This window comes from Mauremys reevesii, linkage group 2 (genome assembly GCF_016161935.1).
Source record: "Mauremys reevesii isolate NIE-2019 linkage group 2, ASM1616193v1, whole genome shotgun sequence".
Lineage (NCBI taxonomy): Eukaryota > Metazoa > Chordata > Testudines > Geoemydidae > Mauremys > Mauremys reevesii.
The window spans coordinates 232,337,997-232,358,582 of NC_052624.1; the positions used below are offsets into that span (position 1 = coordinate 232,337,997).

At 40.2% G+C, this 20,586-nt stretch overlaps 1 protein-coding gene across 13 annotated transcripts in view; it reads right to left on the bottom strand.

The window, feature by feature from the left end:
* STAU2 (staufen double-stranded RNA binding protein 2) overlaps nt 1-20,586 on the bottom strand; it is a 213,937-nt gene that overhangs the window by 125,946 nt on the left and 67,405 nt on the right. For all 13 annotated transcript variants that reach the window (XM_039524278.1, XM_039524277.1, XM_039524269.1 and 10 more), the window contains 3 exons: nt 17,097-17,309; nt 11,059-11,196; nt 7,088-7,219 (listed from right to left, as the gene is read on the bottom strand). In XM_039524278.1, the coding sequence (XP_039380212.1) occupies nt 7,088-7,219; nt 11,059-11,196; nt 17,097-17,309 (483 nt within the window). The remainder of the gene's footprint in view (nt 1-7,087; nt 7,220-11,058; nt 11,197-17,096; nt 17,310-20,586) is intronic.

A 20,586-nucleotide genomic window follows, 5' to 3' on the forward strand; every position in this document is an offset into this window, starting at 1 on the left:
CTACTGTAATTTTATAATATTATGCCAGATCAGGATTAATTTACTCCAATTTCCATTATAAGTTGCTAGTGTCAGTAGATAGACCCACTGGCCTCCTCAAAATAGCTAACGCTGGGTATTTAACAACTCACTCCTATTTTGAAAATATGAATAAACACATAACTTCAAAGATAAGGCATGCTTAAGGCTCTCACAATTGTAACCTTCCAGATTTCTATGTGAACGTGGAGACACAAGTCCCATCTTACCAATGGCCTGTGTTCCATCTCACAATCAGCTCAAAGACTGATAGTCTGGCTTTCCTCAATGTGGATCAAATGGACCTCTTAAATTTCCATATGGCTTTACATGGGCACAGTGGCCCCCACAGCAGTGCCGCCTTTGGGCCATGACTAGGTCATGTAGTTTGTCTCTGGGAGGCAGGGATGGCAGCAGACTGAAATGGCCAAAAGGCAGGGTAACATATTTTCCCAAAAGGCTGAGATTTATGACAATGACAGAGTCCTATCCTGAGGATTTTAGCTTATCTGGGTCTCCCTGCCTCCCCTGCAGCATTAGCAGAACCCTCTTTGCCCTACAGTGCTATCACTGTCTGGCCTCCATCTCCTCCTGCTAACATTTCCAACTCCAACTTTCACTCCTCTCTTTACTGTTTATTAACTTCACCATGACAGGGAGTTTAACAAGAATTCCATGCATCAGTAAGTCATCTTTAGTGCAGTTGTCTCACATTAATGTCACCTCCAGTGAACAGACCTCTCTGGAAGCAATGAAGTGGCAGAAATAAAAGCTGGTTAAAATTAAAATATTGCGACTCCCTGATCCCATCCCCAGAGTCAAATTCTGGTTTTCTCTGTGTGAGATGGGATTGGTGAGGTGAGTACAGGGCAGGGAATCTCTTTCTTTTTTAGCACTCTGCCTAAGGGCCAGCTACTCTACAGATCCAGTGCTTTCTTGAGCATCGGGTTGGGAGAGGCCAGCTAATACAACCAGCAGGGCTCCATGGCCTGAAGTTAGCATGGCCAGTGGGCTGGAGATGTGACGAAGGCCACACCTCCTCCCTGGCTCCTGCTTGTGTCATCCCTGCCTCCCAGAGACAAACTACATGACCAAGTCATGGCCCAAAGGAGGCATTGCTGTGCAGGTCACTGTGCCCAAGTAAAGCTACGTGGAAATGTAAGAGACTCATTTGATCCACACTGAGGAAAGCCAGACTATCAGTCCTGGAAGCAATGTACCGTACCTTTGCAAAGCAGCAGTGATGGCTGCTTCTGATTGTTGTGCTGGAGTGCCCTCCTGAGCCATTCTGCCGGTGTCTACTCTGCACAAGCAATCCACTCTGCTTCCCTCCCAAAAGTGCAGATCACGTGTCTCCTCAATAAAAATGCTGCAAACACCATCTCCTCCCTATGGCTCAATCTGCACTCAAAAAATTGGGATCCATAATTCCCCAGCAGCATAACCCCACTGGTGTTGGTAGAAGCTGTAGTATAGGCAGAGAGAGCTCAAGCATTTTTACCACCATATTGTCTAACCTACTCTGAGTAAGCTTGGATGACATGGTGGGAAGAAACGCCCGAGTTCTGTTTATATTACATCTTTCACTATTACCCCCACTGGTGAGGCAGACTGAAACACTGCCCTAGAGAACAAACATTTTCTCAGGCCCCTTTTTATCGTGAGTATGGAGATGAAAAATCTTCAGAATGACTCCCTCCCAAGAGAGGAAACATTGCTATGGTGCCTAAAAAGATTGCTCTAGGGAAACAAACATTTGGTAGTGATACAACTTTACTATGTGTTAGACCTGGAAGCTTGCAATCAGATCTAAGGGAGTCACAACCACCAGACTAGTCTTCAAGGATAATGAGATAGGGGGTCCTAAAACTTTTTTCTGTTGTAACATGGGATTATGGTATGGAAAAAGTTGAGAACCAGTGTACTGTATTATAAGAATGACTTGCTGCTGGCAGAAAGAACACTGCTTCTTCAAGCAGCATGATGAGATTTTTTCCCCCCGGAGTGCTGGACTTAATTTAGCTCTTAGGGCTTGTCTACACTACCACTTAAGTCGATATAAGTTACATTGCTCAGTGATGTGAAAAAGCAACCTCTTTGAGTGATGTAACTTACATCGACTTAAAGCAGTGCCTACACTGCACCACGTTGTTGAGGGGGAGTAATTATGCCAACAGGAAAACATTCTTCTGTCAGCATACTGCATCTTCACCAGATGCGCTACAGCGGCGGAGCTGCATCAATGCAGTTGCCTCAATGTAACGTGGTAGTGAAGGACAAGCCCTTAGTTTCTTTACTACCTCTCCAGAAGAGATGAGGCTAGACCTGACGTGCTATACTGCAAACGCGTTTGTCACATTAGTAATAATGTTACTACTAAACTCCTGCCACTGAAGAAAACAAGACTATAAGTTAAGTTATATTATGCAAGCTGGATTCCTTCTTTTTCTGTTTTTTGTTAGCTTCTTCTCAACTGACACAGGTTGGAGCCTAGACAAGCTTTCCAAAACAAATTTATCACACAGCTAACATAGGGCCTGACTGTATCTTATAGGCAGAGTGGGGTGCTGGGGATAACGTGGAGCTGAACTGCCAATGGGATCACTGGGAGACATTCTCAATGTCATCCACAGCACCTGTACATGTAGCATGCCTGCTGCTAAACCCCTTTATGTGTAGCTTCCCTACTGCCCTCCATTCCCTTAGCATAGAAACGCCTGCTGCTTCCTTTGGGGCACCAGGTGCCCTCAAGAGATTAGAGAGGGAGCAAACCATGTTCCCCTGAACACAGGGACTGTAAATCTACCACTGAACCTAGATCTGAAGAACACACTACAGTGAGCCCATGAGAGGAAACAATATCAAGTTACTGTCCATAATTAGGATTTTTATGCACTGTTCAGAATTAGATCTTGGAAGACTGACAATTAAATTGAGAGCGTTTCACAACCATAACATTCTCCTAACGTAACTGTTTTCTATCAGAGCCCAGAGGAACCCCACCCCTGCAACCCATACATATATTTTTACCTTCCTTCCAGCCAAAGAGGAAGTGAGACAGACCAAGCAATGTTGCTCCTTAACTATCTACAAAGGTGGTGGGAGGCAGTTTCACCCTGCCACAGGCTGATCAGACTGCCCCTGTAGCAATAACATACCTGCCTAAGAAAGGAGAGATAAGAACTAGGAAATGAATCCAGTTCTCCCACATGGCAGTGTAGTGCACTCTCATTAGTTCTCATAAGCAGATATTTTCTTCTCTCCCTACCCCCTTACTGTGTGGGGACATTAGGTAATGTGTTCTATTATATTAAATACTCCCATTTTATAAAATCTGTGATGTAAAAAGAATGTGGTTTACATCTTCAGCTTGTATATGCGGTGTCATATTTCCTCATTATGTCCAGAACAATAGTAGAATATTGTATTTCTTATCTTTTTTTCCTGCTAATCTCAAGACATGTGTATCTGCAGAGTACATAGTAAACCTGTTTTTCAAACAGAATGCATTAACCTGCAAGCAAAGAGCTAATAATTATAGTATAACAAAGCAGCAGTGTCCATTCCTAGTTAAGATTGCATAATGGTTTCCATTCTAACCACCTTTTTCTCACTTTTGCAAGCCTTCCAAAAGATCATCCTTTGGGCTGAATTCCAGGCCTTATCTCTGCCTGATGGTGAATTCTTCTGAGAAAATTTGAGCAAAAATAGGCCAGACAATTTACAAGATGATTAAAATATATATATATATATATATATATATATATATATATATATATATATATATATATATATATATATATATAAACACACTCTCTCTCTCTCTCTCTCTCCCATTATTAAAAACATGCTTGACCTTTTTATTTTTTTTTACAGTACTTCAGCCAAAATGGCAGGGAGTTAAAACACTGGAATTGGCTGAGAAATACCCTTCATTGTGGAGAAGTTCAAGTGTTCTGATGAAAACTGGTTTTGATTTGAGTGAGTTATGAGCCTTTAAAAACTGCATGCTGGGCATGCACGGTGAGGATTTTTGCTCAACTCACATTACTCAGCTAAGGAAGGCAACAGTGCACACGTATGCATGTCTGGGTTAGCTATGTAGCGAAAAGAGTACTAAAGGGGGAGGGGCACTGAGCCTAGGGCACCTCCTGTGCAAGGGAAAGGAGAAATCAAGAAGAAGGAACAAGCAGCCACCAGCAGTCTTCATAGCCTTTTTAGGCCAGGCCTGAATTGCTTTGGAAGGAGAAAGAAGAAGGTGAAGAGAAGACGACTTAAAAAGGGAAAGTGGAAGAAGGTAAGTCCCAGATGGAGGAACAGAGAATACATGGCTAGAAGTAGGAATAAGAGAGGAGGTGAAGTCCAGGAGCCAGTTAAAGAACCAAAAAAGGAACAGAGCCTAGAAGGTGAAATATATACTAAACAAAGAGGGGGGATTCATGGGAGAAGACTATGGTAAAAAAACAGAACCAAATTCACCAAAGGAAGGAGGAAGAATGGGAGAAAATCCCGTTGTCCGATCTTTTCAACTTTGAAATAAAATTACCTTATTGAAAGGGTCCCTTTAAATAGTGACTTGTCATACTATATATAATTAAAGAAAGGAACAATATTTGCATTTAAATGATTTTACAAGGGTACTTCTTTCCAGATTTTTACTTCTGAATGACAGTATCAATGGACATGACTCCTTAAAGTACAAAAAAAAATCTTTATTTGTCGTGGACCTGCACATCTCCAGAGGAGATTCTATTTATAACCATCAAAACCTCCAAATCCATTCTTTTGAGAAAATCAGCTATCTTTTTAAAGCGACACTCTTAATATTAAAATATACCTCTGAATGAAAGTCACACTCCATATAAAAATCTTAAGGATTAAATTCTGAACCACCACCACCTAATTTGCACCTGTGGAAATAGGCAAATGGGTAAACCAGTACCTGAGCACGCAATTACCCAACACATGTGCACAATTACATGTTTGCAGGTACATTTTTTTAATTATAGTATAAATTATCGCATCAGAAAATTTGGTCAGATATGAACAAAAAGCATTTTTTAAAGAAAAATTAATGAAATAAATTGTTTAACAGCAGGGAGCTCTGAACTCAATTCGTAGCAGATAATTTAGCCCCAGTAAAACAAATCCTATTCTCCAACTCTTTGTGATAACTAAAATCCTGGTCTGGACAAGTGAAACATAAGAACTTATTGTTCACTGGGTAGGCTTTTGAACTGCAATTAAAATATCTAGGTGGATTAAATGACTTGGTGGTGCACATAACATGAGGCTGAAAATGAATATTAGTCTCATGCCCCAGTTTACTTACTATAAACACACTGACCAGCAGAAAATATTGATTATTTTTCTGCTCATCCCAAAATTTAGGTAATTTCTTTCTCTAGTTCTGTTAAGTAGCATGTCACTGAGACAGGAACTTACAACATGCATTCAATACAATTTCCTTTTAAGAAATAACCTATAAGAACACTTCCCGCAGCTCACATTAGCTGGGAACGGCGAACTGCGGCCACTGGGAGCTGCGAGCAGCTGTACCTGCAAGCGGCCATACCTGCGGACGCTCAGGTAAGCAAAGCGTCTCGCAGCCCACCAGGGGCTTACCCTGAACAAGCCGCGAACCAAGTTTGGGAACCCCTGATCTAGCCCAATATTCTGTCTTCTGACAGTGGTCAATGCCAGGTGTCCCAGAGGGAATGAACAGAGGATGTAATCATCCAGTGATCCATCTCGTCGCCCATTCCCAGCTTCTGGCAAACAGCGGCTAGGGACACCATTCCTGCTCATCCTGGCTAATAGCCATTGATGGACCTATCCTCCCTGAACTTATCTAGTTATTTTTTGAACCCTGTTATAGTCTTGGCCTGCACAACATTCTCTGGCAAGAAGTTCCACAGATTGACTACACTGTGTGAAAAAAAATACTTAATTTTGTTTGTTTTAAACCTGCTGCCTATTAATTTCATTTGGTGACCCCTAGTTCGTGTGAAATGAGGAGTAAATAACACTTCCTTATTTATTTTCTCCACACAGTCCTGATTTTATAGCCCTCTATCATATCCCCCCTTAGTCATCTCTTTTCCAAGCTGAAAAGTCCCAGTCTTGTTAATTGTTCCTCAAATGGCAGGCATTCCATACCCCTAATCATTTTTGTTGCCCTTTTCTGAACCTTTTCCAATTACAATACATCTTTTTTGAGATGGGGTGACCACATCTGCAAGCAGTATTCAAGGTGTGGGTGTACCATGGATTTATAGAGGCAATATGATATTTTCTGTCTTATCATCTATCCCTTTCTTAATGATTCCCAACATTCTGTTCGCTTTTTTGACTGCCGCTGCACATTGAGTGGATGTTTTCAGAGAACTATCCACAATGACTCCAAGATCTCTGTCCTGAGTGGCTCTTTCTGGGTCCAAACAAAATTGGCACAACCACATTTTCTTGTCCAACAATTAGGTTGCCTTTGAGCAAAAAACAAAACAAAACAAAAAAAACCCCACCAGCATGCTTTTAAATTCATGTTGAAATGTAAGTTGGCATAAACAGATACTTGCCTTGAGCGTATGATGAGGCAACCACAAGAATGTGATACACCATTATAAAGTACAGTACTTGAGTCAAGCTAGCTGCTCACCCTAACTATTAGATGGTTCGGTAATGTAGCTTCTGTTTGGAGTAAATGAGCCAAAAAATCAAAACTATTTCATACATGAAAGTTAATGATCTATTCAAGATTTGGAACCCCAAAGAGGAAGAAATATCCGAACAGGGACACACAAAGGAAGAAAAGGAAAGAGGAGCATTTTGGTAATATGAAATTCATGCACACATACATATATATTCTGTCCTCAATTACACTTGCAGAGGAAGGGGTTGCAGTTACCATCCAATGAAGTTATGTAGCTGCAGCTAAAGGAAGAATATGACCAGCCACACAACTCAATTGGCTTTAATGAGGCTGCACCAGTTCCTGCAAAGTGATGAGTTGCAAGAGCTCAGCATCTTATGGAACTGGATTTTGAGCCACACAATGATCAATTCTCACCTTTTCTGGTTGATCTTGAAGAGGAGTGGAGGCTTTATAACCAAGCTGTAACAACATCGCTTCTGCTGCATTTCTTTTAGCTATTTTCTTGTTGGGGCCTGTTCCAGTAGTAATTTCACTGCCTATTTTGACCTTTTAAAATTAAACAAAAATATTGCTCACAATCACTGATAAATTTGTGACAGTCTAGCATCACACTGCAACAACCTTGTTGATGTACAGTCAGTTGCATCAGCCCCTTGGACACACGTGCAACCAAAAAAAAAGTTGAGAGGGGGCTATTGGACTAATTACTTTACCAAAATCTGAGGGGAGGGGACAAGCAGCTGGTTCCATAGACAAGCTTGCTTCCATTCTTTCTGAAAGCCTCTCATCCCAGAACCACCATGCCCATCAGTCATACTATAAAAGCGTGAGTGTCTGTACATGACTGTGCCTGTGAAAGTTATGTGTATTGCACTGTGTGCCCCGTCCCCCAGGCCTGTGCACTTCTGTGTCTTCCCTTGTACTCTGCGTACCCCTGGCCCTATTCTCTGCATCCCTTGATGTCCCCGCCCCCAGCTCTTGCTCTCTCCTGCCTCCCCTCCGGAGAAGGAAGTGATATAGCTTCTGAGTTTCCTCCTCCTCTGCAGGATGTACTGGCCACAGCAGCCCTCCAGAAGTTAATCAGCATCATTAGGAGCCAGAGCAAAGTGGAAATATGGGTATCTCAAAAGAATGGCCCTACTGTGTCAGACCAATGGCCCATCTAGCCCAGAATCCTGTTGTCCGACAGTGGTCAGTGCGAAGTGCTTCAGAGGGAACGAACAGAACAGGTAATCATAGAGTGATCCATCCCGTTGTCCACTCCCAGCTTCTGGCAGTCAGAGGCTAGGGACATCCAGAGCATGGGGCTGGCATCCCTGACCATCTTGGCTAATAGCCAGTGATGGACCTATCCTCCTTGAATTTATGTGTAGTGCTTCAATGTAGATATTACTTATGTTGACCTAGCAATGTCTATATCAGTGGTTGGGCTGGCATAGCGATGTCTCTCCAAGGTGTGGATTTTTCTCACCCCTGAGAGACATTGCTATGCCAGTGTAAGTTCCCAGTGAGAATGGCTTGGTCCAGGGGAAATTAAATGGACATTAACAGAAAGAGCATTGCATGTTTTGGGGGAAGAGGAAGAACGCTTTTCATCTTTATCCTTCCTAGCTATAGGGCAAACAATACTGGAATGGAAATCATGGAGCGGGGTGGGAGGGGAGATTTGGGCAGGGCACGATCCTCTCCTTCCCCTTCAACAGTTACGCCTGTGCCCTTGGATGATCTTCCATCAACACATTTTCTGAAAAGTTGAGTTCTCATTGGAAGTGTGGTCTCTACAACATAAAGGATTTCCTGCCAACCAAGAAGCCCCACATAGGAAAGGAAGTTAAAACTTCAAAATAAAATGACATTTTACAAACAACAGATGTCCACAAACAGAACATAACGCTGTAATTTAGTCTTTGGGCTCTGCTGCCTTTCATAAACTGTGCAAGCTGCATGCTCTTAGTTTATGACTATTGTCCCTCAAATGTCCTCTATTCACTCTCAGGTCATACACAATTCTTCAATACCGATATTTTATTTGGTGCATTCAGTAATTTTATTTATTTGCCAGATCCTGTTTCAAAAATGGTGTATGGTTGCAAAAGTATATACAATGGTTAGGAAGTAATAATCTACTTCATTAAACAATCCAAACAAAAATTTCACAGGTCAAATGTCTCAAAAATTACTGTTTTTTAAATTCTAAAATATCAGCTTTTGAAAAAGAGATAAAAAAAATCTTGTTAATTAAAGTCAACATGTTTTCCGTGTACTTGTTTACCAAATAAATCTTTGTTTACAAAAATGTTTAAATTACCCTGTTTTGGTTTTAAATATATACTGTATATACAGAAACAAGCAAATACTCTAAATATCCTCTGCAAACTAAAGAAGGTATAATTAAGCAAAAAGGTCCAAAATTATGGAAAACTTCTATCTGGAGCTTGACATAACAGTTAACTTTGCAGTCATGATTAGAAACTAACCAAATTGCAATGAGCTCGTATGTAATAAAATTGAAGAACCTTAATGAGGCGAGACAAAATGATAATTTATCGCATAGTGCACAATAAATCAATGTGTTGCTATTTCTCAGACCTGTAAAACTGGTTTGGCTATTATTATAACCTCTATCAAGGATTAAAGGTCTGACTACAAAGAGCGAGCTTTCCTAAATTAACTTTGGGAACAGAACACCAACTAATGTCATCAGAGGTTTTCTTCTGTTTATGTAATGGTCAGGACAAGTAATTGGATCCATTTCATCACATCTAAACTTGCTCTTTGTGAGACAGATAAAAATGAACATATTATCTCTGGATATTTTACTTCCACATTCAATTAAATCAAATGAAAACATTGTTTAAGTAGTTTATACAAAAGACTTTTACTTAGATAAGTTTTTTGTATGCACTAATGAATCCACTGGGACGTCTGGTGGGAGAAAAAAAGCAGTATCATTTTAGTGTGAAAGCATTATAAAGCAAGGCCAAAAGTCCCTGTTTAGGCTACACTGTTTATGAACACTCATAAAAAGGCAGCTGGGCTACAGAATTACTTTAACTCCCCCTTTCACAAGAGTCTTCTTAGGCAAAGGAATCACACAGTCTAGTGTAAAGTTTTTTTCTCCTCGAAAGCCAAATATTTCACTATTAAAGTACGGAGGTTGCCTACAAAGCAGGTCCAAATTCAAGGTGCAATTGTTCTCAAACACTGATCTGTAGTTCATAGCACCCTTTCTGACTGTACACAGAACCATATCAGACTGAGACTTACACAATGTGAAAAAAATTAGAAACCACAGTTCTAAGGACCTAATGGAAACTCTCAAATAAGGAAACTGAAGGGAAAAAGTAACATTTTAGTTTAAAGAGAGTTCATTATAGTATTGAACACCTTGCAAATAAAGGCCACTAAATTTGGAGGATAACAACGCAATTCTAGAACAAAAAGAGAAAGTGGGGCAAGATGGGAAAACATGAAGGTAAGCTTTTAAGTTCAGTGAAAACATAAGTTTAATGGGCTACGCCCTAAGTTCCCTCTAAGCTGCACGACCTAGGCTACGTAGGCGGGAAGAGGTGCCTCTCTCTGGAGCTGCCCCGGTGGGGAGAAGCACTCTCCCCGGCCCTTGACTGCTGTGGATACTTATTTGTATTACAGTCTCTGATCTTTCTAAATTCATCCATCAGTCATCACAAAGCTTTTGTCAGGATAATGTAGAAAAGAAAAACACAAAAACAATAAAGTAAATCATGAACAGACAGTAAAATAAGGAATAAAAGAAATAGGTGAAATAAGAACAACACTAAAAAAAACATTTCAGAGTAGCAGCCGTGTTAGTCTGTATCCGCAAAAAGAACAGGAGTATGTGTGGCACCTTAGAGACTAACAAATTTATTTGAGCATAAGCTTTCGTGGGCTACAGCCCACTTCTTCGGATGCATAGAATGGAATATATAGTGAGGAGAGATATATATACACATACAGAGAGCATGAATCTCCTCACTATATGTTCCATTCTATGCATCCGAAGAAGTGGGCTGTAGCCCACGAAAGCTTATGCTCAAATAAATTTGTTAGTCTCTAAGGTGCCACAAGTATTCTTGTTCTTTTTACTTGGGGGGGGGGGAAGCAAAAACACCAGAGGGAAAATAGCTATCACTTTAGAAAGGGATTATACATCTAATTGGATTTATTTCATGTACAGAAAATGTCAAATAGCCCTTTTTAAAAAATGGCTAGCAGCAAATTTTGTACTCCCGCTGCTTAACTGTATGATATGTAAAAAGCTAAACAATGTTAGATGGGATCAGCTTTATATTCCACCATTGCTCTTCTTGTGCTTGGTCATAGCAGAATAAAGGAATCTTTCCTAATATAACATCCAACAATACCTGCATAACAAACTCTCGGCGACGAGGCATCCCTCTCTCTGAAAGAAGAATATACTCTGGCTCCTTCTCCTTTTTGGCCTGCTGGATTTGAGCCAAGCGGCTAATGGGGTTCATTCCTTGACCATATTCTGGTCCAGTCTAAAATAAGATTTAAAAAACCCAAGTTATTTCAGTACATGCCAGTACGACAATTACACTGCATGTTCTTTGAATAAGATTTTTTCTATGCTGTTCTCTCAGAGTGATATACTAGACAAGAGAGCATGTCCAAATGAACAAACTGCATTGTCACTTGATCACGGGACTCAAGACCAGAATCATTAGGCTGAAACTGTAGCAAGTAGCGTGTGTCTGCTGGCTGTCCACAATTGTAGAAAATGGGTTTGTCTAGGAGCTATAGGCTACCAAACCCCACCTCTGCTTTTATAGCTCAGAGGATCTGCAGGATAGACTCACTGACCATGCTCCAGGCCTTTGCTTCCATGTCTTCTCTCCCCTCTCACATAGCATACCACTATGAAGCTTTGCTCATGGTGCACTGGAGGCTGCAGAGTGCCCTTGCACAGCTCCTTTGCATTCCTCACTCAGGAACTACAACAGGTTAGCGGCAGTATAAGCCTCCCGCATCTCCTAGGATTTCACCCTAACAATATTTTTATTTAGTGATGCTAAAAACGACAAAAAAAAGGAAGCTTTGAAGGTTAAAACAATGCTTTGCTTTTAGAGCAATCCATCTAATCACATTAATCCTCACAAGCGCCTATGTTAAGTGTTATTATTGGTGTTAATGTACTCTTCATTCAGTGGGGTAAATGAAGAGACAGAGAGATGGACTTGTCCAAGGTTGCATCAAAATGAGCTGAGATTGAAACACTGGAGCCTGAATGCTCTAGTCTAGCCTCTGAATCCACTTACTAAGTAACTACATGTAACAAAAATGCTTATTTAAAGCAGATAGCTATCAAAACCAACTGTGTAACAGTGTGTGCGCGCGCGCGAGCACATGCATTGGCATGATGTGCGGGGCAAATATTAAGACACAAAAAAGTTATCTAATGTCATGTGTAGTTGGTGCATGTGCCAGAATAGAGAAGAAGAATTTATAACTGGATTGTATATATAAATACACACTATCGTGCTATCACCTCAACGTCTCAAGTAAGAATAAACAAATGGTAAGGCACATAAAGGGAGGGCCAGCAACTAGAAAGGGGGAGAGAGCGAGAGCGCGAGCACGTATCAGGAGAGCTGTGCAGTGAATCTTCCATGGTATAGCTAGAGTTGCTTGGGAATCTGTAGGTGGAAGAATTAAGGCAATGTCATGCACAAGGGCAGTTTCCATGACAGCTGTGTGGGCAGTGAGCCAGACAGAGGCAAAATGGAGTGTGTGTTAAATAAAGCACAAGTGCAACTGTAAAAAATAGATTCCCAATATTGGTGCTAAAATTAGGAATCAGCTTGTCAAATATCAAGAGGGCAAGAATGGGATTTTGATATATTTCTTGCCTACACATATTTAAATAAAAGAAACAGGTAAATTAAATGTAGTCATTAAGTGTAGGCTGGTACCCCTCGTCACTAGCTGGGGATAGACAGACAGCCACACCCAGATTAGGTTTCTGTTCCTTTCTTCGGGGCTCTGTTTATTGTCTTCCCAAACAAAGCAAGACAAAGACAAAAAAAGGAACACTAACAACAGTCTAGTTACAGATTTAGACTGGGAGCCTCTGGTAGCTACCAGGCAGGGCCCTTTCCAGTGCTGCTGAGGGAGAGTGCTCTGCCTGCCGCCTCCTGCTCTGTCAGAGAGTATCCTCTCTCCTACCTTTTTCCCCACCCACCTTCATGGCTGAGCTCTCCTTTATATTTCAGCTGACAGTGTGGGCCAATCACAAGATACTGATCAGCTGTGTCAACTGATCCCAGCACCTGTCTGCTGGGCTTCTCTCTGGGGTGGGATCAGCTGCTCCCTGTCCCTCCCGCCCTCAGGCTATTAAAGAGGCAGATTGCCCTATTACACTAAGGGTGTACGTTCAGGTACTCAAAAATCAGGAAATTCTTAATATTAAGGTCGGTTTGACCACACTGCAAATCCTGTTAATGTCTGCATCCACACTGCCTAGCATCAGGCTCATAATTTACCAGCTCCATCAGGGATAGCAACGGTGGAAGCAAAAACATAGAAAAGGCTTATACATTTTTATAATCATGTCCTCTAACCCTATTCAGAGTATAGCTGGGCAGTACCTGTCAAACGGGAGCGCTAGTGCCAGAGCCACCTTAATTCTTTGAATTTTCTGGCTTTTAGAAGCTTGACTTTGCAGCCCTAATGCTGCATAAATGCTAGGTTTTTGCATTTAATATTTTTAGGCATGATTTTCCAAGGACCCCCCAAAGGAATTAGGCTCCTAGCTCCCACTGAATTTCAACAGGGACTGGGTGTCTGAGTATGTCTACATTACGGAAACTATGTTGGCATTGCCCTGCTGGTCTAGCCCTGCAGCGTAAATACAGAAAGAGCTTTTCTGTCAGTGACATCACCTTCCCGAAAACCATTAGCTATGTTGATGAAGCACTCTTCCACTGAGTTAGCTGTTTCTATTCTGGGGGTTATGTCGGCATAACTACATCAATCAGAGGTGTGTTTTTTTTCACACCCCTGACTGACTTAGTTATGTCACTATAACTTTCTAGTGTAGACCAAGCCTAACTAACTTAGGAATTGTCTACACTTAAAACACTAGAGCAGCACTGGTGCTGTAGCGCTTCACTGTAGACACTACCTATGCCAACGGGAAGGATTCCTCTCATCAGCATAGGTAATCCACCTTCCTGAGAGGCTACAGCTAGGTTGGTAGAAGAATTCTTCCATCAATCTAGTGCTGTCTACATGGGGACTTAGGTTGGCCTAACTATACCACCCAGGGATGTAGATTTTTCACACTCCTGACAGACATAGTTAAACTGACCAAATTTTCTAATGTAGACCAGGCCTTAGACTCCTTTGAAAATCCCAGCTTTCAATTTTAAGAAAAATGAAAAGAGGAAAAAAAATGTAAAAGCAGTTGTAATAAGTGGCTTGCGCAGCTCCCAAGTTCAGCTGCTCTCTCTAAAGCTATTTGCTTATTCAGCTTGCATACCTTGCAAAGGTCTAGTAAGGTGGCTGTTCCCGTAATTCCTGTAGTATTAGCCTTGTAGGAATTTTTACTTGTTATGTCCAAACCAGAATTCAAATTTCAGACATTTTTGCTGTAGCGCTATCTAAATCAAACCAAGGAATTATGGACAGAATTCTTTAAAATAGGAAAAGTGCATTTTTTCCACCCTCATTAACCTCAGAAATATTAGCTGAAGAGATTTTTTTTTTAAGTTACCAGAGGCAAGCATGGATCATTTAATCCCAAAAAACAATATTCTGAAAAGAAATTATTTCCACGTAATAGTTCTCTGAAGACAGCACTTATGATGCTGTATCTCTTCAATCTTCAGGGCTTGTTTCCACATGTAATAGCAGGGAAGTGCTCTAGACATAAAGGGTTTGATTCTCCATTGCCCTGCACCCAGGGTAGTCATTTATACAGTGCAAAATGGATATGAAAGGCTACAAATCAGAATATAATTTTGCACTCACTTTACACTGGTGTAAATGATTACTCAATGGAGAATCAGGTTTAACTGCTTCACCACACAATGGTATCCTAAAAAATAAAATGAATTTAGGCCACCGACAAAGTCTCTTTCTGGACTGAAGTGCTGATAGGCTTAGCTGAGTATTTGTATGCTGCTAAGGCTAATCAGTAATGTTTCATAAATGTATGTAGAGAACATCACGTGGCAGCCTTTGTTAGATCAGATGCAAAGCTGGTCACTCTAGCTGGCCCCATGTTCAGAAGGAATTTAGGATGAGTGCACAAAACAGGACCAGTCACTGTGGACTGAAGCTCATGAATCCTAGAAGCAGCAATAAATCTACTGCCACCAGGAATAAACACTCCATTTAGGAAACTTGAGCTCACAAGAATCTAGAGGCTCTAAAGGAAGCTTAATCAGTGTAGTAAGAAACCTATTAATATCCTATGACACAGGGAAGATTGTAATGGAGGGATAGTTCAAATTCAACAAGCCCTTCATGGGTTTGACCACTAAAGGTTAGAACTGGTCTATCTTTTATGGGATTTTGAGACCTGAAGAGTGTTATCAAATCACTTCTAACCTAGATGTAGGCACATGCAGTAAGTAATTAAATAGTTTTTTCTGCAGAGCGTGTAAAGAGATCCACTTGATGGTGATGTGAACAGAGCTTTGGACTCTTTCCAAGGCGCTATCTTTGATTAGCCAATCAAATAGATTGAAGCTGTACCCAGGGAATAGTGACTGAGTCTCCTTCAAGCTGAGAGCACTGACAACAGATTCTATCTTCCCAGGGCACAAAGTAAATATTTGACCTACAGTAGTTTAAGAGATTTTCAGGATAGCAAGTTAGATGAATGTATAGAATATTCTTAGGCTGCTAAAATCAACTGGAACCAGGCTTCTTAGTCATTGACAGACTGCTGCACTATCTTAGGACCAGTGCTGTGGTCGGAGACTACATGGCCTTTCCTCACACCCAAATGGTGTTACTCATGTTTGTTTGTAAACATTATGAATGCATTAAGAGCTAAGCTTGAAGCAGCTGGATTGCTTTGTCTCAGCACTTGACACCTTAATAAAAAAAATCTTAAACATAAAACCATGTGGGCAAAAATAAGACAAAATAATGACTAATGAAACAGGACACCTAAGTAGCAACAATAATTGATTAAAAGACTTACTGAGAGAACTGCTGTCCTATTACAAAAAACATTTGGCTGAATGTGTACTCTTGGATCTTAGTGGTAACTGGGATAGTGGCCTCCAAGGAATCCACACTTTGCTTACTGGAGTTATGGCACTATATTATTTGCTCAGAGAAACCTATATTAATATACCATATGATACAGACAGGAAGACATACCTGTATCAGTGCTAGATAAATCTATTCCTAACCTGAAACTTGAGTTGAAATGGGTGATATAGCTAAAATGTGAACGAACGTCTTACATCTAACTTAAAAAGAGAAAGGCATTCCTAGAGCTGCAACTTGTTCTTTCTGTACACAAGAGACTACAATATTACTATGACAATGTCTGGGTTCCTAGTGCACAATTATTTTGGTACTGCAATATTTTGACAATAAAGATATCAGCTGTTAGGGAATAAAGACACTTCACTGGATCAACAGCTATCACCTTGAATCACACTGTGCCATCAACCACTGAGCAAATGACCACATGAATTATCTACAAAATACTGTAACACCCTATACTGAATATTTAAATAAAGCTTTAAAAATAAACATGAAAAAATAAGAAATCTTTTTTTTTTATAAAATCAAAATATTTTAAAACAGGTGACTAGAGAGACTAATTTTCTTAATAAGAACCAGTCCTTGCAATGCTGTCTTATTATAGAGAACTTTTAACCACCATGTGGGGGCTTTACTGAGAGAGCTGAGAGCGAAGTAGATAATTGTTTTTCTTTCTATTGTTAGCAGATACTCCTCAATACACAGCAACATGGGTTCTGAGAGAGGAGATCTATTCTATACAGGAAGTCAGACTAGATGATCACAATAGTCCCTTCTGGCCTTTGAATTTATGAATCTTGCCCCACTGACATCAGTGGAAGAACTCCCATTGACTATAGTGGTACATCTTCAGACTGTAAGTGGACAACATCTTTTGGGCAAATACATTTGATACATTTATAGAAAAGCTTTCTTTCTTGTCACAAATGAAATATGACAAATGAAAATTAGAGCCATGACTGTTGGGATTTAGAAAATCCCAACATCCTCGGGATATTTAAAATTCAAGTTATAAAAATAACTATGTAATGACATGAACAAGGAAGTGGCAGCAGAATGGACTATTTGACCTCATAGGTCTTTTCTATCTTTAATATTAATAAGTCTATGATTTCCTAAGAGATTGCTTGTTGTGACATATACAAACACTTACCTTTAATATTGTTTTGGGGCGTTTTTTAAAGTAAAGTTTTGGCTTTTCAATCACAGGAAGAGGCGGAAGTTTTTTGAGTTCTTGTAAGACAGCCATTGCAGCGCGTTTCTTTGAAAGTTTCTTACTGTTTCCTTCTCCTTCTGCAGAAAACTCTCCTACTGAAACTCGAGTAACAAAGCTCTTCATGTGTGGAGGGCCACTTTCTTTAATCACCTATTGAACAGAAAATTATTTCAAGTCAAATCATCTTACGAGAACACATACCTCATCTTTAACCTTGTAATGCATCAACACAATGTAAAGATATGTCCATGAAGTGCTTATCAAAAGTACGGCTTTTTTTCATGCAAACTAGTTTGATGAAGGTTAGATCTTCATGGGGGATGGAAGTTTTGTGTTTGGAAGGGAGTTCAGTTCTGCTGGTTGCTGGAGGAGGAAGCAATGAAATTATATGAAAATTTAATTTCATTTTCATAATTCAGAGCTTTGAATAGGCACCTTTTTCTACTACTTTCAAAATCAAAATAGATACTTATTATTTCACTAGTATGCAGCATTGCCCAGTAGCGTAGAACCATTTGCTGAAGAACAGCAATGCCAGAGTACAAGGGGACTCAGATAAAGACGCTAAGCCAGTCTTAGTTCAAGAACTGTGCTTTTAATAGGTTTAAATCCTCAACCTTAAAAATATTTCAACATGTTCTATTAAAGTTTTTTCCCCCCTCCTCCAAGGTCATGTCCCTTACATTATTTAGTTTTGCCATTACCCTGTAATGGGGTCTCCTTAGGCGTGTATTTCTTTTTCAAACTCTGTTTTGTGGTAATTTCACATGACAATACAACAGTCAGTACATACATCAATCAAAAGACACAAAATGAAGGTGAACAGATAACTACGTTCAAATTTTCCCAGAAAAAAGAAGTCTGTGGGTTCTTAGTTTTAGCTCAGGACTGCCCTCAATCTTTGTCTTGAGGTAAACATTTCCTCCCCACCCTAGAGTGCGCTCTTATGGCACTAGTTAGAAGAGGACTTGCATGAAATCCTGGCCCCACCGAAGCCAATGGAAGTTTTACCACTGACTTCAATTAAGTCAGAATTTTACCCTTAACACCATGCAAAGATTGCAACTAGGCCAGAGAGGTTTCTTACATCCTCTCTCACTACTCAGGGGTTGATCAGTCTGGTTGTAAATTTCCAGCATGGTTAGAAGAGGGAGATCTAGCATTCCATTCCATTCTCCTTCCAAAGTGGCACAGATGGTATGTAGCGGGCCAAAAATTCTGACCCAGAGTTTCTTTCCTTTTGGAGCACCATAAACCTCCAGCAGAGCAGAGCTTATACCGTGCAAAGCTGGTAACTCTGCAACTGCCCAGCTTGCAAAGTAACAAGAGGTGTATCTAGTTCTTAAAAGATTTTAACATTATTTTATTTTTAAACTAGGAAAATTAAAATATGAAAGTAAACCTCAAGGCTTTTGTGCAATAATTTTCAACCCTGAAGTCAGGGGAAAAGAGGCCAGGTCTTCACAGCAATGGTATCTTCCAGTCTCTTTTAAATTTGTACCTTGGTATATTACTGGATGTTGTTATATGAATAGTATAACATGGACAGATTGTGGAACATGTTTAATTTAAAATTACCACAAGAACTTCAGTGTTTTCATTTCCATCTTTTGAGTGTTTGAAATCATGATCCTGGCAACAGCACAAGGTAGGTGTTTAGATTCGTATATAGTATAATGTATTTATAAAACTACTGATACTCAGACAAAAGAAACATACAGAAATATTTATATTGACCAAATGGGAAAGGGCAAAACTACTTGTGGAAGAAATATCACTTTCAAGTATTTTTTAATGTCAAAAGAATTATTTTGAAAAAAAAACCTAGTGTCTCTTTAATCCTTTAAACATCTAAATACACGACACATGGAAAATAATTGCCGGCAAAGACTCTTATTGACGTCAGTGGGCTTTGGATCAGGCCAAATATCCAAGTTAGGTTCTTTTGCAACAACCATCTTAACCTAAAACCTTTTTTGGCTGACCCCAGAAATTCAGACTGTTTTAAAACTTCTTCTACTTAATATGCTTTAAAACATTTGTGCTATAAATTCAAGAATACAGAGGTTTATAACTGAGTTCAATCTTCACTAAACAAAAATACTATCCACTTTAGATACTAGAACACTACAATGCTCCATGAGTTGAGAGATTCATCCTGCAGCTGAGAATTTGAGTAGCAGTGACAGCAATATTTTCCCCTTTCTGTCAGTCCTATTCCACAATGAGAAAATACAATGGGCCAAATTCATGCCTGGTGTAATGCCAAAGGTTAAATTATAACAGGGATGAATTCAGCTCAATTTAATGAATCCCCACGCTGAAAAATGAAAAACAGGAGTATAATAGCAGTGAAGTAAGAGGGAGTGTGGACGGAGATGGCTGGGTCATTTGAAATGCCGAGATGTGCGATATGTTGGCCAGAAGGTAAAGAGCTAGTAATAATCACGGGACAAGCCTACAGGAAGATCTAAAAAAAAGGTGGTTTGAGGCACTGAAGGAGTACATGCAGAAGGCTGATGTCAGCTTAGAAGACACACTTGAGAAGAATGCTTGAAGATGTAGAACATGAGCCCCCGACCCCTGCTCACAGGATAAGGCAAAGAGAAGCCCACAGGTGGCATTTTGAAAGATGAGATTGAGATTAAATGGAGACATTTTTAAACCCTAACAGAGAAGCGGAAAAAAAGCTGAGTAGATGAAATATAGGCTATGTCTACACAGCCCCTCAGTTCAGACTACAGGGGTGTATAGTGTGCACCAAAGTGCTGCACTGTTAGCTTCCCCATGTGAACGCAGCATGCACAAACTAAAAGGTTCCTAGTTCATGTTAACGGAATCCTCTTCAAACAGAACTACATTAAAGCGTCCACACAGGGTGTTACAGCACAGCACTTTGGTGCACTGCTATTCACACCCCCATAGTCCAAACTGTGGGACAGTGAGGACAAGCCCAAAGTCAATTATAACCATCACTGTTTAAGGTTTTAGAAAATACCAAAATAAATCCACAGGCTAATGCGAATGAAAACACAGGCAGAAATGTGGTATTTTGCCAGTATTAAAAAAATCCACATCTTTATTAAACATATAGAAACTCTAAAGTTAAACCTTTGAGCAAAATGTCCCCACAAGTCAGAGTGAGGAAGATTGGTATCCTTCCACCCTAGCTAGAAGGGAACTACCAAACATGTCCTTGGAGACTGGCAGGCCTGAGAATGGACATCAAATCTCATGATGAGAACTTGGTCACAGCATTAGGCAAGCCATTATCTTTCCTAGTGATCAGCTTGGGTCCTACCTGCCTCTCAATGACAATGGGACAGGAAGACACAACTCTCCTACTTCTCCTTATGCTGCCTTGCAAAATCATCATGAAAATCTGCCAGACCAAAATCTTCTCACTCTTGATGTTGATAATGAAAAA